At 46.7% G+C, this 18,082-nt stretch overlaps 1 protein-coding gene and 1 long non-coding RNA gene across 2 annotated transcripts in view; one reads left to right on the forward strand and one right to left on the reverse strand.

The window, feature by feature from the left end:
- DNM1 (dynamin 1) overlaps positions 1–18,082 on the reverse strand; it is a 66,340-nt gene that overhangs the window by 5,381 nt on the left and 42,877 nt on the right. Inside the window, 6 exon segments of the mRNA XM_042052634.1 lie at positions 4,224–4,442; positions 4,809–5,050; positions 5,225–5,395; positions 6,667–6,678; positions 7,900–8,011; positions 8,601–8,710. Coding sequence (XP_041908568.1) covers positions 4,224–4,442; positions 4,809–5,050; positions 5,225–5,395; positions 6,667–6,678; positions 7,900–8,011; positions 8,601–8,710 — 866 coding nt within the window.
- Positions 13,673–14,628, forward strand: LOC121676311. Its single transcript, XR_006020421.1, has 2 exons — positions 13,673–13,836; positions 13,962–14,628. It is a non-coding gene; the product is annotated as an uncharacterized LOC121676311 (long non-coding RNA).

Here is an 18,082-nt window from a genome sequence, read left to right on the forward strand (position 1 = left end):
ACCCTGCTACATCACTGAACCACTACAATGCTGCAAAATGCAGGGAGAGAGAGGACAGGGAAATGTGCAGGAGCTCAGGGCAGTGTGTTTGAGGGACACAGATAACCACATCCTTCCTCTTGCAGGGGCAGGAGGCAGAGGAGAGAAGGCAGTTTGAATGGAAGCAGGAGAGTAACCTAGAAGGTAAAGGGTCAAGGGGAGAATAGAGGGAGTTCACATCTAACTGTGATGATGGGACACAAGGATAAAAGGGAACATTCAATGTCAGAGTTATCCTGCACTCAGACATGGAAGTCCTGATATTAATGACCCAAACTCCTCTTGACTTCCATGAGCACTAGGGACACAGTGAGGATGGGAGCACTTCTCCAGCCAGACATTAGAAGAAGAGGAGTCTGAACTATCTGCTCCCCAAGTCTCTATCTTGATCCTAACAGGGCTGACAGACCAAATCAAACCAGAGTTTATTCAGCTGATCTTACAGTTAGTGTGGATATAAGCCAAATGAAAGACACATAGAGTTTAGACCTTGTTGCCAGAGCTCATTCCCCCATCCCACCTTCTCTATTTAGAAGCAGAGAAAGGGTCCTCCAGACCTTAAATCAGGTACTGAGGCTTTCCCAGCTCCCGCAGCTCAAGCAGCTGCTCTGTCTCTGATCAGCCAGTTTTTCTGTTCAAGACTCCTCCCTTTATGAGATCCTGGCAGAGGTGGTTCATCAGACAAGGGACTCTGTTACTAACACAAAAACTGGGCAGCAGAGGAGAGCTGCAGAGCAGTGCTGGAGAATGGGGACACAGTGACTCATGCATCGCAGCGAGAGTGCAAAACCTACCGTGGCTGCCAGTCCTCAGGGGTCACTGATAGTGATTCTGAAAGACAACACGAAATCAACATGGCAGTTCAGACAGTTCAAGGCAGAGGCCACACAGACTGTCAGGAAGGTGGAACAGAGACACAAGCGCTTGCACAGAGTCACACATCCCCCTCCAAACACAGCATGAGTAGGGGGACTGCAAACACACGGACACCACTCATAGCCTCATCTTTGCACACATCCAGACCCTGTTGTGCACAGCGGTGCATCAAAACCCATCCATCTGTCCACACACCTACTCGCTGTTGCTCACTCACCCAAGTCCCTCACACATTCAGGCTGTTGTTCACACCAGTGTCATACCCAGATTTCAGTACCCACCAGCTGGGCACAGGTTGCTGGGCTTGTCTGTCACTGAGGATTCCTATCTTTTGACCATATTAAGTGTTAAGAAAGAGCTCAGGAAAGAGGGAGGTAACATGCAGTCCTGAGCACTACCCAAAAAGGCATGAAGCGGGTGGAGGCTTCTTTCTGAAGGTCATAAATCATGAAATCAGCTACTCCAATCTCCTGAATAATTCAGGTCATACAGCTGTGTGACCTTATCATAGAATGGTTTGGGTTAGAAGGGACCTTAAAAGTTATCTAGTTCCAACCCCCAGCCATGGGCACAGACATCTGCCACTAAATCACTAAGGAGATAATTTGTCCCTTAAAACTGTGTGTCCAAGAACCCTTTGGGAGTTCTACTGATGTGTCCCCATTGTACTGACCAGCACAGCAGCCAGTGAGAACCATCCCTGCCAGAAGGTAACCCCGGACCCATGCCCTTGTGATGCTGATCCCTCACATTCTTTTCCTTAAACGTTTCAAAGAATGGAGAACCCATTAATGCCTTCAACACATTTTTCCAATGGTTGAGTCATTCTCACTGAAACTTCCTTAATTCTCCTTCAAGTTCTTCTACCTACAATTTCTATCAAATTATTTTAAACTAAAGAGACTAAATACGTGGAGGAATACCCTAATAGACTTCTTTCCCAGGTCAAATCCTAAATGCAGTCCATTGCACAGAGATAGGATCTTGGATGGTTTGTAACTTTCAGCTCCCAAAATGATGTATTTGTCAATATGGACTTCCACAGTAAACTAAATAAATGCTAAGTACAGAAGCAGGATGGCAAGTCTTGTTTTTAGTGTCCTTAACTATATGCAGGAAAACCTTTCTGTGCAAAAAAAGGTACCATGTGGTGATTATATGTGAAAATGTATTTATATGTTTATGTTTATGAAAAAGGAGTAGCGTGACACTTGTGTGAGTTCATCATTCATAAAATCAGATGCTCAAACCAGAGGCACAAAACTGCCAAACTTCTACACAGGCAATGAGCACACGAAGTACACCCAGCCATCACCACACACTTGAGTTCACTCCACACCACCAACTCCTCCATCAAAGCCCACTTGTGCTGTACACGAAAGCTTTGTTCTTCTCTCTCACACACATGCACACACACACACTACACAGCCCAGTTAGCAAGGGAAAGATGGGTATTAAAAAAGCAACAATGGAGATGGCATTCGTTCACCCATGGCAGAAGGACCCGAGTCCAAGTGCTAGCAGGGAACATTCTTATTCTATATACAGGAGAGGAAGAGAAAGAGTCCCTTGTCATTGGAAATTCTCCATTCATCAGTGAACTCAAATGACAAGCTGGTATCAGGATCCGGAGGAGTCTATGAACAACTGGAAGAATCAGAGAGGGGGATCAGAGAATGAGCATCACACTTCACATCTTCTGGAATTACATTCTCAACTCCAGATCAGGGCAGTCAGTAGCATGCAATCCAACCTACCATCTCTCCTAAACCAAGGGTTTGCTCACTCAAGCATGAAACTCTTTCCTCCTCTGCTCCAGTGCTGTTTTCCCTACCTTCCCCTAAACCCTTCTACTCACGCAAAAGGCAGAACAGCCATTAAGATAGGCCATGACAGATTTCTTCAAAAAAGGCCAATTCATTTCAGCCCATTTGGGGAATCCTATCACGATGGCCAGGTATATAGAATATTTTTCATGAGTGAAGAAATGAAACTGAGTGAATGGAGGAAGATGGAGACAGAAAGAAGCGTAAGAATACTGAAAACAAAACCACAAAGTAACAGTATATGGAAAGGCAGGGCTACAAGAAGCAGGAGCCAAAATACACAATAGAAGCATGCTGACATCTGTAGGTGCCTCCACAGTCTCTGGGGCAACACTGAGGTATGTGAGGACAAGTTACTGTGGGAGCTGCATCAAGGTGCTTAGGAAGGACTGGGGTAAAGGCACCAAGAAAGTAAAACCATTTGCATATACACCAGAAACTGGTCTAATAAAGCTGTCTGGACTCTACCTCTGGGCTGGCTGCAGCCTGGCAGAGACCACTTCCCTCCAAACAGGCAGCACCAAGTATGAGCTGGGCACTATCGCAGGAGGAAGACTGAACTCACTCTGCCATACACCATCCCCAACCACTGACAGGCTGTGTGTTTCCACAGAAAATGCAAAGTTTCAGACCTGTGCCACCAGCACCCACTGGAGAGGTGTTTTCCACAAGGAAAGTGTTCCCTCTGGCATGTCACTGGGGAGTTTCTGGTTATCTTTGTTCTTTACACTGCAATTACCTCCTCTTCCTCAAGGGAAACTAAGTACCCAACACAAAAGCATTCCTGGTTCCAGACTGCTTCCTAAGTCCTGTTCAGAAACATGTATTCAGCGGCACAGAGGATAATCCCTTATTACTATGTTGAAGTGTGTCTGAAGTGACCGAACAGGAAAGGAAATGAGTTTCCTAATGGGAAAGCAAAGCTGTGTGATTTGAACCCTCTAGACTGGAAAACCTTCAAGTTGATTACGCAAGCAACAAAATTGCCTAAGAATTCATTTCCCTATCAGTGATTCTGTGATCCTCTCCTAGCCAAAATCAACTTAGCAGCTTTGAAGGTCTTCCAACTCACCTTGAAGAACTCTGGGCCACGAGAAAAGGGGCAACTTCAGACTTTGGGGAGCTCTACACAGAGGGGAATCTTACCCCAGTCCTGTGATTTATCTGGTGACTACAGGCATTGGTACAGTTGCTGTAAACCTTGGGTACAAGGTACTCTTCCACATTCTTTACAGAGGTTTGTAGAGAAAAACAGCTGCCCCTCTGCTCCTGAGAGCTGTCTTAGCATTGCCTCATCCATACAACAAATTCTCAGAGGACAACGATGCTCCTGCCTCTGGATACAATTCAAATATCCAAAGGCTGTACCCACACCATGCACTCCATTCTCCTCCTATGGCCCAGGCAGGCCAAGTGCTGCCAAGGCTCCAACCCAAAACCAGAATATACCCCACCTGCGTGGAGCAGTGTTTCAGGACTTACCTGGGAACACCAGGAGGAGCACGATTAGGCCGAGAAGGAACCTGAGGTGGGGGCCCAAAGGGATCAGGAGAGGCACCTGGCCTGGAGGGCACAGGGGGGGCACCACCCAGCGTGGATCCACCAGCAGGAGGTGGCCCAGGAGCCGGTCCGCGAGACCCAGGTCTGGCGGGGGGCACTGCAGGAGCTCTCCTCTGCGGCGTGGGGCTGGACGTGGGGGACCTGCCAAACAAACAAAGGCATTCAACTGCAGCAACAGCTCTGGGATCCCTCTGCCACCAAGGCTGCCTTCAGTGTTCTCTCTTTAGCTTCACATCACTTTACACACCACCCTTTGGCTTTCAAGGACCACAGCAGGCCCCAGGTTGCCTTCAAAGCTACGTCAGCCCCATCCAACCCAAGGGTTTAGAACATCTCAACATCTCTGTAAAGATGTCCTAGGAGCCTGCCAGCAGAAATACCCAGGACTCTTCATCCACAGGAAGAAGAGGAGAAGAGGAGGGCTCCCTGTCTCAGTGGGAGGCCCCGGCAAGGCACTGAAGAGGCATCAGGCAGCTCTGCGGGGCTCCCCCCCTGAGCCTCTGGTACCTGCGTCCGGACGGTACGCTCTGCACCTGCAGCCAAGAGTCGTCCACCGGTGGGGGCATGGGGGTGCTGATGGTGCTGGTGTTGATGTCCCCGATGATGTTGAGGGCCTCTTTCAGGGCGTGGTACATGCGCAGCATTTCGTCGCGTCGCTGGGCCTGCTCTGCCGACTCCTCCATCAGTGTATTTTGGTCGCCACAGGAGTACAGGTTTGCCAGCAGCTCTGAATGGATGAAGTCCTTGGTCTGTAAATGAGCAGAGAGAGGGAATCAGTTTTCAGCATCTTTCCCCAGAACACTCTATTCTGTCCCCACCTCTTCCTTCCAAGCTGCCTTCAGCTTTTCTTCATTCTATTCCTCCCTCTCTGTTTTTCCCCTTTCTGCCACTCCCACCTCCATTGACCACGGTGAGATAAGTACATTGTTTATCATGAGGTGCATGATTGTCTTCGGCATGAGGTCTCTGATGGTTTTGTTGACAATTGCCATGTAGGAATCCACCAGGTTCCTGATCGTTTCCACTTGTCTCTCCAGCTGAGGATCCATGGAGTGCATGAAACTATCTCCTCCATTCTCCTCTGCTTCACTGGCCTGCAGAAAAAAGGAGAAACAGAATGGTTCTTCAAATGTAACACAAAATTGGCTTTTCATGAGAGCTAAGAGAAGAATAGAAGGGAACAGGCAGGAAGCGCATGCAATAAGTAAAACTTACTTAAACTTACATTTTGAGCTGTGATTGTCAATGCACAGCTCAGTTTGTACAGACTTCTCCAGCTCAGATCTGAGAAATTTTAGCAAAAAAACCTGCTCTCTCAGTAGGAAGTTATTAAACAAAGGTGAAAGACAACAGGGACTCCTGACCCATGTTCACAGGTTATGGCTCTGGTGCATACTCAAAGCTCTATTATTACTTTTTAATGTCTACAGCTTCCTGAATGGTTCTTCATTTGATCTGGGTTTTCCATGACCAGAGTCAGTTAAAACCAAGAGTCATTCACCATAAATTAAGTCTCACAGGCTCTCTGCCATGTTGCATCTTTGTCCTCATTATACGAATGAGAAAACAGATACAGAGAAGTGACATAACTGCTCCTCTCAGGCTGACCACAAGTAGATGGAATAAACTAGAAAACTTTTCTATCACTTCAACTGCAAATCCTGCATCGTAAGTCATAATTATCTTTTCTTTCACACCAAGCAGATGAATCTCTTCCTGTCTGCCTGAAGTAGACAGAAGTAGTTGTTTATTCTGTAAGGTAAAACCTGGACTGTGCTGTTTGACAGCAAGCAATCTCCAAGGCTCCTCCATTTGGGATCAATTTCAAAGCATTGAAGCATGAAAGAACTGCTGCCTTCCTCCATGCTTACTTAAAAAAAATCCCTCTGGATTGTATAATGAACCGTCTTCGTTTTAAACAGCCCTAGTCTGAACAATTTGCCATGTAGGAAATGGCATCTCTTTTGTTTTGGGGAACAAAATATATGAGAAAGGGCAAATTCTTTTGTTCATTTGAGCTTTTGCTGAGAAGATCTTACATAATGAAGGAATGCAAGGTCTCAGTGTGAAACAAAGTGAAGGAAGTGGACGTCAAGCAGGACAACTTAAAAAAAGTGAGGGTAAAAAAAACCCCAAAAACAAGCTTGCACCAAGATTCAGAAGTCATACAAAAAGGGAGGAATAAAAAGAAAAAAGGAAAACTCAAACCAAGAACAGAAACAGACAGCAGGAATCCAACAGAGGGTACAAAGAGGGAGAAGAAGCAAATGCCTCTCAGGAAATTGTGACAAAAGGAGAAAAAATATGAGGGAGCTATCTGGTGAGAGCCCCAGGAGGCAACACAGGCAGAGGGGGTCAGACTTACTTTGTCCTTGTCCTGGCAGGCCAGTTTGAGCATACGTAGAAAAAATTAAAATAAAAAGGGACAAAAAATAAAAGATGACTTTTAGTTGGTCTTAGAATTTGGAGAAGGTCCCGTAGTAGCACTGACAGGCAAAAGACCAATCCCACTAAAAACACATCAGTACCTCTATTACCCTAGAAGAGGAACAAGCGAACTGTTTGGCTAAATTGAAAAGTGGGATGCTCTGCAAAGGCAACCATTTTGTTAGCAACAAAGGACAACCTACTTACCTGCAAGGACCACTTGTCATTCCTTACATGGGTTTTAAGACAGGAACCAGGGTTCCCATGTTAAACCCCTCCACTTGCACAGCAATAGGTGGCCCACAGCCACTGTGGTTAAGAGGCCCAGTCTGGTTCAAAGCTAATCTGAAGTCATGTCACTGTTAAAGCCCAGTCTCTAACCCTCTTCTTTAAGCATCTTATCAGTTTGTTAGGAAATGCTTTAAGGCAAACCCAGCAATATTCAAGTGTAACAGGACAGATGACTGCAAGAAATCTATTAGAAGCAACAAATACAAACAGAAAAGCAATTATCACTTTTCTAACGGGAAAACTATTTATAGCAGCTTCCTCTCACAGAGGAACCAGAAAGGCTTTGAACAGAAACACATACCACAATTGCCTAGAAGATACTTTTAAAGCAGAAAATAATGCTGACAATAAGTGCTGTGGGACAAGGGGAAGAGAAGAGATAGGAATTCTTGCTAAAGGAGCATATTAGGGTATCTACCAAACAAAAGAATAATTCAAAGAACATCCCTCCCTAATTGGCTGGAGGAAGGAAAGGGAGAACAACTGCTAAGTTAGGAAGTTTCTAATAAGACTGTATAGTGTTACCAAAAAGGACTGGTGCCTTTTGCTCAGTGGATACCATACCAGTTAGTAGTCAAGGTAATTAAATGTCACCCTTATATTGTGAATTTAAAGTCCACAAAACAAGACAGCTAGTGGGATTTATCAAGGCAGTCTTTTCCTACTTTATCTTCCCTTTGAAGCTGCCAGTTACTTTATCTCAAGCTTCCCTAATGGAAGCACCAGGATATACCAAGAATCTTTTCTGTTATGAAAGATTCTCAGCTCTGGAAAGATGCAAAACCCTCACAGACTTATTTTTAACACAAGAAGATGCAGCTATTCTTCTCAATACACATGCTGTGCTCCTCCTTATCCCATTATCATGGCTGTCACTTACCCCAACACGCTCTGGGTAGACTCCTGCACGAAGGAAGGAAGCCTTCCAGCTATCCACCTCTTCCTGGGTCTCACAGGCCAGCTCCAGCTGCCGGTAGTCCTTGTAAACATTCCTGACAGGAAGACACATATTTTATTATTCTCTCTCGCAGCTCAGAGATCTGCCCATCTTTGACAAAGATATCAGTGACCAGGGAATCCTCCTGTCATTTTAAGACAGAGACACAGAGACATTTGGTCCCTTGCTAGGAACTTCATGATGACCCTGCAAGAGGAATTTTTTTTTTAATCAAGTTTGATGGCTCTCAAATCATGTTTCAACAAGGCCTGAAAAGGATTCCTTTTTCAATTCTGCTTGCTGCTGGACTTCTCCAGCCATCCCAGGTCCTTTGGCTTTCCCTAGTCACTCACCAAGAACATTGTGATTATAAATATATATCCCAGTCAGAGGCAGACCCAGGTAACGAAACCAAAACACTGAAGGGTAAGTTAACACCACAAGCCATGCACTGGCAAAAAAAGGAAAGTTATACATATCTGTAAGACCAGAAGGAATGAAGTTAAGTCCTCCCATCTCCTTCAAAAGTGGCTGTCCTGAAAGGACATCTTCCTGGACAGCTATCTTAACATACTCATCCCTACCCTGTTACGTAAACCCCGTTCCTAGCTCCAGCAGCTTGGTGTGCTGAGATGGGAGCATACCTCTGTTCAGTGTTGAAGAGAGCAAAGATATGCTTGCTGGACATGAACCCCTTCTCCACATCTCGCAGTTTCAGGTTATCCACTGGTAACATGTACTTCTTTTCTTTCTCCTGAAAAGGGAATGAGGAACAAGTCGCTCCCTGCTCCAGTGGCACCTCTGCTCTGCCAGCATGGAGCACTAGCGACACAGCCCCACATCAACAGAGAGGCATTCTCAGACCCAGGTCCTCTGTTTCCTTGAGTCTGTGAGAGAAGGGGACCTCTGGAAACAAGAGTTTGTCCTTCCCAACTGCTTTTGTGATGTGGCCCAAAAACCCCATCCCATAAACTCTTCCAGAACCAGGCACCATCACAGCACTTTCCAACTTCCCCGATTATGCTCAGCATTGTGGTCCCACTCTTCCTAGAAAAGGGGTCAATCTGGGTTCAGGAAAAGCCAGGCATGTGATGGAGAAGCTGGTTTGATACAGAAGTTATGCGTCAATAAACCGTGATGTTAAATATTATGTTAAAAATCTGGCATGCATACATACATACATACATATATATATATATATGTATCTCAACTTAAATTTACCTCTTCAGAAAACCTGACTTGCTGGTTTTGTTACTTCATCCTATCACTGTCCTAGTCCTACACTCTATTAGTTGTTGTGAACCCTTCACCTTCATAAAAAACAGAAATGTCAAAACTTGATCTTAACTTTCACATTTGCATTCAGAAACTAAGTCAGAAATGGTAAGCCTTGCTTAGTCTCAAATCTGGATCTACAGCAAATTAATAGAACTGAGTTTGGTTTAAGGCCTTCATTTGGAGCATCCTATTCCAGCTGGGAATTATACCCCAGCACAACAAGAGAGGGAGCCCTCACACTGGTCTGCAAAAGGCTATCCAAGACTAAACCAAAACCAGAGCATACTCCTATGTGCAAAGCAAGCATGTGTGACTGTCCCTTGTGAGATCTTGTGTGTTTGTAGACCTTTCTTGGCTGGAAACAACATGACCACTCTTGAGGAAAACAAGATGGAAAACAAAGACGGTCAGTGAGCAGAGATCCTGAAGAGCTGACCAGGAAAGAAGGGCAGGGCAGAAGAGCAGGTACAAGTGACAAAGCTGCTGAGCTCAAACACCCAGACAATGGCAAGTCCAGCCTAACGTCCTCTTAAGCTTCAGCTAAATTGACTTGAGTTTGCTAAGGATACCAGCACCTCACAGTTCTGAGATACCCCAAAGATCAAACTGTACCAGTTCATTACAAAACACATGCAACGAGAATATCCCAAAAAACAGCACCTAAAAAACAGAAGAGATCACTTGGGTTGCTGCCAGACTCTCTCTCAAAGGTGCCAGGCTATGAAAACAGGAGAATTCTTCCAAGCAAATTTCCCTGGACTTTCTAATACTGCTGATCAGTTTTAATTAGATGTGGGCAGGCATTTTTCTAATGGGATATCTGTCAGCCACATGCTGGTCTCAGAGCTACACAGACTACTTCAGGTTCTGTGAGCCACAAACAACTTGCAGCTTTCTATTACTCTGGCTTATTATTATGCTGACTTAGTCTGAACTAGTGACCTAGAAGTGAACAACACCAACTGCTGAGTCCCTGGCCGAGTCAGACCATCCCCACTGCAGCCTCACTTAACTGGAACTCCCTGAGTTTACCCCACAGTCCCTGGGCTAGTAAAAAAACCCCAAAAAACCAAAAAAAACCCACAAACCAATAAAACCCAACAAAAACCACTGATGTTACAGATGTCTGAGAAAAACCTCCTGCATTAGACCCACATAATTCCATAGAAGTTTCGCACTGATGTCATTCTTCAGGAAAAAATGTCAAAAGGTAAGGGAATTCCATGTCCCTGATATGGAAACAACATGCTCTTTGCCAGAGTTTCAACTTTCACCCTTTCCAAGCTCTCACATAAATGCTGCCACATGATCCAGACAACACTATCTCCACATGCTGATCTTTCCACAGACCACAGGGGAGACAAAATATTTGTCTGCCAGCACAATGTATCAGTCCTCGAGGTGGAGGTAGCAAGAGCAATCAAGTGGAGGACATGGGCACAAGACAAGAAGCCCCCAAGCCAGGCAAGCTGCAGTGAGCCCCTGCTGCTCCCCATCTCCCCACACCTCCCCCTTCCCAGTCCCCCACTTCAGCCTTTCCAGCTTCTCAGTTTTCAACCCAGCCTGTTTTATATCAACACTCTGACTTCATTTCCTGAATGTAGAGACAGGAAAGTGTGGAATGAGCTGCCAAGGGCTGAACCTCTCAAAACTTTGGCTGAGCGCTCTGCCCATATGTTAGCAATCTGGCAGGGTGTGCTATGGCTGAGCAGCATCCTGGGCAAGGGGGAAAGGGCTTCTCTCTCTCTAGCTTTCCAGACTTGGAGTCAGGAGGAAAAAGAAGGAAGAGCCAGCACACATCAAAATGGGAAAGTAGTCTGTGAAATCCTATATTCAAAGTCCTCAGTCTGATCCCAAGAGGCTTATGTTGCTCATATTGCCCTTCATCAATAAGGGGAGGAAAAAAAATATTAGGAAAAAAAATATTAGGCAAAACTCTCCCTCAGCAGCAGAGTATGTGCTATATAAAATGTGCACATTGGCTGTGAGTTGATCTGTAGAGCCATGAGGCCAAGGGGAGGTGGGGCAGTGGCAGAGGCCCCCAGACTGTACAAAACAGAACACGGTGCTCAGTTTTGGCTTGGGAGTATTGCAGGCACAGTGATGTAACCACCCCTCATCAGGGCTGCTGCTCCCCACAGGAGTCTCAGCCTGCATGGAGACCTGCAGAAAGAGATGACTGCCAGCTCCTTGCAGAGGCAGGATAAATGCTAGAGGATTATTCCCCCGCCTCCGGCACAGTGCAGAATACAGCCATATGGCTCTGTACTTTGCATCTACCAGGGAAAGAAAATAGACGTGGCCAGGAAGCCGACCAGGATCCACGAGCCATTCCAGCAGTGGGACGGAAAGCACACTAACTGGAGGAAAAAAGTGATGCTGCAGTTGCAGCCTGATGTTCCAATGTCCTTTACTGTTGCTACATATCTTATGGCGGCTAAATCCTAGAGATGGGTTTTGGACAGATGTAGCAATAATCTGCACCATCACCTGAATTATTTGTTGCTAACCTGTAGGTAATAACCTACAAGAAGTTCACAGAAATCAGCAGGCAGCAAGCCAGCCTGAGTCCAAGCATTCCCTCCATTCACCTGGACTGCCTCAGCAGCAAAGTAAATTTTCCTGCTCTTGGATACATGCAAAATGAAGCTGACAGATGCATGTGTGGGCTCCCTAAGGTTGGAAATTGGCACTCACAGCACAAGAAAGTAATTGGCAGAATTATTAGGTCTCAGTTTGCATTTGGAGCATAAATAAACTAATTAAAGGTTTCCCTGTAGCTATTATGACAAACACCTTCTGCACCAAGACAAGGGTCTGTGGATATGGGAGAAGACATTGCCATTGTTTTAATTGGGGGCTGTGTGAAATTAGGAAAAATTAATCTTGCTTAAACCTCTTAATCTCCTTTCCCCTCCTGTAAGATGTAAAGTATTATGGGTAAACAAACCTGCCCCAGAGATGCTTGGAGTTTCGGTAAAATTGTTTCTGTTAAACGCATGCACAGCATTTTGGGAACTCCAAAATTCATAAAACTCTACTCAAATGGAGAAACATTAACATCATAATTTATAATAAACACACTGCATGAATACATGCACACTAAACGATTGTTAGGAAGAAGCTTTTGAAAAACTGTTTGGAGTATTTGAAAGCAAGTGAACTGAGCTTTTCAAGCTGAACCAACCACTCCACTCCCCCCAACAAGATGTTACCAACTGCTTTCTGCTTCTTGTCCTAGCAAGTAGAAGAGCTGAATTTCTGAGACGTGATTCCTCCAGGAAGCCTTGGTCATCCCTCTACATACATACATCTTGAGACCATCTTTCCCAGACAAAGCCCACCTGTATCACTTTTACCCTCAGAGCATAATTTATAGGAATGATTCCTCTCCCAAGCTGTGGAGCAGCTGTAATGGCTTGTTTACATCAGAAAGCTGCCTTGGTTTAACTCAAACAACACATCCTAAGATTTTAAGCTGATTTAGTTCAAAAGCTCTGCAGACACTAGACCTGGACTCATGTGATTAATCACAACCATTACTGTTGGCTTAGTAAGCACAGCAGTGGTAATTAACTCACCTGCACAAAAGTAAAGATTTTTATTCACATCAACTGAAATAACATGCAGATTTAAACCTCCAGCCAAGTGCAACCCCAAGAAGCCATCAGGGGGTTTATGGGGAAGCACAGGCAGAAACCTGAGCTGCTTGAGAGAGACTATAGTGCCCAAAACTCGACTGTCATGACCTCTCTAAGGTCACAGCAATGCCCACCAGCCTTCAAAAAGGACAACCAGGCACTTCTCCCTGCACCTGTCCTTGTGCCAGGGCAGGGATGAACCATCCCAGAGTATCTGACTTGCTTTGCTAAGGTAAAGCACAACATGCATACACACACAAAGTCTTTCACACCCCTGAGAGAGGGTGGGTTACACTTCTCCAGTGCATGGTTAGTGCCAGGATGGGAGTTCCAAGTGTTCATATGTTCGGTCACAAATCTTAACCATCCACACCAGGAGAAGGAATCCTGGAAGGGAGACATGTGAATAAAGTCCTTTTTATCCCTGCAGCACAGGGAGAGGGAGCAAAGCGCGTGGGCAGGGACTAACATCTGGAATCGCTACATGGGACCCAGGCGTCACAGAAAGCGACAGCATTCCTCAAGTCTCCATGCGGGGTAGGGAACCCTCCTTTCCCCCGCGCAACCCCATCCGTCAGCCGCTCACTTCCTGCCAAACTCGGCCTTCCCAGCAGCCAGCAAGCTCCTCCCTCGAGTCTAGTTAGCTTTCCACTGCCACGTCAAGTGAGGCAGAAGGACAGAAGGGAAGCAAGAAGGGAGGGAGCAAAAACCAGAAGAGGGAGGGAGGCTCAGCAATGCCAGGGCGTAGTGGGGGGAGAGAAAGAGGGGATGTGGATTACTCCTGCAGCAGCCAGAGGTGAGCTGCAAGGGTAACTGGCCAAGGTTGCATTCTGCAACCCTGTCAAAGGATCTTCTGGAGGGCTTGAAAGCAAAGGCTGGTCCTGTTTGAGCTTTGCTCTGGACCCGCTGATCTTCAGGACGAGAGATGAGGTGCATGGGGCCTGAGGATCCTCCCACACAGGTCTGTGGGGAAGAAAAGGACTTGAATGAAGCAACGAGTTCTGCACACCTGGGTGACAGCCAAGACTTCACAGCATTTCCTCCTCAAACTGCAGTAATCGATTTTTTTTTTCTCTTTCTAAAAAGGTACAGCATATCCCAGGTGGAATCCAGGTACCAGCCTGACACCAGCACTGGAAGAGGAAGGCGCTTGGAAACTTGCTCCAAATTGGAAACATGCAGGGAGCAACATTTCTTCTCCCCCAGCTGCCAGAGGAGGATGTTTTCCCAATCAGGACTTGGACTTTTGTTCACCCCATCTCTGCCCCGCACAACCCCGTCCCAAAAGCAGGGAGGGGAGAGGACTAATGAGCTGCTGATTGCCGGAGAGCAGATTGCAGAGGCTCCACTCCGTCTGCCCAGTGTTCAGACTACCTGTTCAGGACTACAAGATTGTACAGTAGTCTGCACATTGGTTAGGCTGTGCTGGGATACACCACACACTGCCAGTGCTGCACGGGGACGGCAACACCTGCACGGCAGAGGGACATGCTTGGAGAGGGTGGGCTCTGGGGATGGCTGCATGCAGAGGTCACTCATCCCTCACCCTGGGAGGGTCTAACCCTTTGGAGCCATGCCTGATCATCACTTTTACCTGCCTGTTCACCAGCCTACTCACAACCCTTTCATTTCTCCTCCATCTCTTTCATTCCATTCTTATTTCTTTCAGTTTCATGTGCTTGTCCCAAGGTAGCTGTGTTCAGGATGGCTTGTGTTTCACATGCTAAGCTTTGCCATAAAATGCAGAAATGGACACATAGGCCTGTCAGAGTCACAACTGCAGTGTGCTTTGCTACCTGAGAAGGCAGATTCAAGCACAGAAAGGTGACTGGAGAAAGGGGAGTTCATAGTGTAAAGAATACTGGTCATAATACAAAGAAAAACCCACAAGGGATTCAAAGTTGGAGGTATGGATGCTCTGGATGTTGTATTTGCTTTGATGTTTGTCTGCCAGAGAAAGAAGAGAAACTGAGTGAAAGCACAAATGGGGACTGATTAAAACTGATTAAGATTATGAGAAAACATACACTTGTGAAAAAAGATAAGTGCATGAATGAAAAGGCTCCACAGAGAATGTAAAGAAAATGAACATGTTCCAGAGAGCACCTAAGAGCAGCATGAAAGCAGGAGAGGAACCACCTCAGAGCAGACCTGCTCTTATGGTCTTTAAAACAAGCTGGATGCAAAAACCTAACTGCAGCCAACTCATCACAGCAAGTTTCTGATGACTGGTGGGCATCTGAGTAAAGAAAAAGGATTTTTTCCAGCTGATCTGGGCCTCAAGGACATGGATTGGGGAGTGGGAAGAGGGGCTAGAGAAGAGGGAAGTGCATGTGTGCAGTGGGGGGGGACAATCTCTATTGATCCATGTGTTTATTTTTAAACTAGAATTGGGTAAGAGACACTGACAGGTACAGAATACACAGCTATCCAGTGACTGTCAATAAGGTCGCATCTTCCCCAGGACAGGAATATGTTTCAAGCAAAAGAGAAGGCATGAAGACAGAGAAGAAGCTCAAGAACAACTGATGCATCAGGAATCAACATGATCTGTAAGGAATATGAAGCACCCACACGCACCTAAAGTACCTAAAACTCTGCAGTCACCCTTCCTTGTACACACACAGGTCTCAAATGCAGTGACATTGCATGCAAGACGTGAACACCCTCACAGAAGCAAATAATGTCATTCTTCTAATGTAGCCACCCATTCATAGAAGACCCAAATTTCTAGTACATGATTTACCTGAGTAAGGACAAAAGGTTCCATCTGTATTGCACATTCACACAAATTCCCAAAGGAAGCAGCAGATATAGCCATCCACCCAGCTGTGCAAACACTCCAGCACAAAGTGGCACACAGGCACTCCAGCAGGAACAGTCACCCTGCAGAGCAGGGAGTGAGCTTTACTGACAGGAACCACAGAGCACAGTGCTCACTCCATCCTGCCTACAAGGTCCCTGTCACCAGCAGCTCTATCCAAGCTCACAGACCCTCTTTTCCAGCAGGCAGGAAAGCCCTGCAGAATCATGGGCACTGTGCATTTCATAAGGGATCTGGGCAGAAGGACTTCTCGAATCAAATTCTTGTATCATGGCCACTGTGGTGCTTGCTGAGCAGCCAGTGTACTCTGGTGCTGTGCTGCTGCTCCACTGGGATACTATGGCCTCCCTGAGCAAGGAAACCTCACTCTGTACTGCCAACAGCCAGAGCAGGCTCCTCCCCACCTCTCCTTCCCGCTGCTGGCCTACAGCGTGATCCCACAGGGTTCAGGAGATGCAGGTACCTCAGGAGGGTCGCCAGGTCTTGGGAGGCCAAGCTTTCTGTGGGGCCACTCTCCATGGGGCCAGTGTTCAACTCATTGAAGGGAGACAGGAAGAAAATCAGAGAGCCCAGGAGCACACACACATGCTCTTGGCAGCAAGGCAGAGTGGGGAGCCAACTTTCCACCCCCGCCTGGCCCACTCTTTCCTTCCCCTCCCATTCCCCAGCACACTCCTTCAGGCCCCTCCAGAGCATCCACAGCCATATATCCCCGCTAACATGTAATGCTGGGCCCTTTAAGACATTTTAAGCTTCAGTTCCTTTCTTCACAGGCAGAGAAAAAACAAGCCAGTGCTGCGGAAAGACTGGTATTTCACTAATGGGGTCCAGATGTCTTCATTCCACAGACTCTGGGTCCTGGCTTGTGGGACAGGGCAGGGAGAGGCGGTATCCCCAATCCTCCTGGCCCCAGAGGTGCTGGCCTAGCCTTCACCCTCACCCCACCACACACCACCTCACCCTGCTCCTTCCCCCATCAGCACCCACAGCTCTGCTACCAGCACTTCCATCCTCAAAAGGCAGATTCAGCTTCCTCCTTTTTCCCTCTGGAAAGCAGCCAGGGCACAGGGGAACTGGGACAAGAGAGCCCACAAAAGTGCAGGGTGGGGCAGACACAGCCTCCCGCTTCCTTCCAGAGCTGAAGCAAAGAAAGACCACTGTGTACAACCTTTAAAAAAACATGAGATTGTTTCAGGAGCTGAAGAGGACATGAGTTCTCCTGAACTGGTGGAGAAGGAGAGCCCTGGAACAGACATGCAAAGATCCCTTGTCTGACAGGGGACCATGCACTGTGAGCAGCTCTCGGGCATTGAGTCAGCTCCATGCAGTACTGAGGTTTGGGATGGGAATCCCCATGCTCAAGGCTCTCCCAGCTGCCCATCAAATGCACCAACTTTTAGCCTGACTCAATATTTGAGTCCAGGCAGACGTTGCTTCCTTTCTCCCTCACAACAGCCAGTGATCAAGGAGTTGAACTTGGGGAGGAAGCAAATAAAACACACACTTCCCTTTCCCCCCTGCTCCCACTCAGTTGAAAACAAAGGCTCCTTTCTCAGAGGCAGCTCAGACCTCATCAGTGCTGGTTTCTGTGTTTAAGGGATGGGGACTGGCAGGGAACTGTTTTCATTAGGCAGCTCTGCAGAAGGGAAATGGTGCAGACCTCCAGTTGCTATCGACCCCCAAGGCTGCCCTCCCTCAGGAGGGGAGGGAGGTCCAATCCCCATCCCAGGCAACTGGAATCTATCAACAGTTTATACATCCCCACTGCAGCCTGCCCTCCCCTCCCACTCCCTGGGGGAAGAACAGGGAATTCTGATCATCTCTGTAATAGAGATGTAGCAGCTGGCTTTGATTAAACTACTTGATGTTTATAACCACTCGACCTGCATATGAAGCCCAGAGTAGAGGGAAGCTTCCCCAAGCAACTCTGAACACAAAGGGTAAGGGTCTTACAGCAGAGAGACACTGATTTAGTGAAAGCCATTTCAATGCCTGGTTCTTCAATTAGGAAATTGCTGCCTGCTCATCCATAGCAGCACAGCAGCCATCTCCATACAGAAAGCAATATTTAGAGGCTGATCCATCACTGTATTTGTCATCATTTCTACCTGCTGAGAAGTAAACAGGCCTACTGATAGCAACTAGACAAGAAGCCAGGCCTGACTGCAGCTTCCAGACACAATACTGAGTGCCTCAGAACACATGAGGGACACAAACCACAATAAGAGGCAGAGCAGTTTCTTCATTTGCAGTCAGAAACCCTGATCAACTCAGAGTTTATGACTACATCATACCAGACATTTTTCATCTCCCAGCACATTGAGGGGACCAAACCTTTCCATCATGTTCTTACCAGAACCATCCAGCTATTCTCTCTCTTTTC

This window comes from Corvus kubaryi, unplaced genomic scaffold, assembly GCF_017639235.1.
Source record: "Corvus kubaryi isolate FWS band 111438036 unplaced genomic scaffold, C.kubaryi_AGA036_p1.0 78, whole genome shotgun sequence".
NCBI classification, from domain to species: Eukaryota; Metazoa; Chordata; class Aves; order Passeriformes; family Corvidae; genus Corvus; species Corvus kubaryi.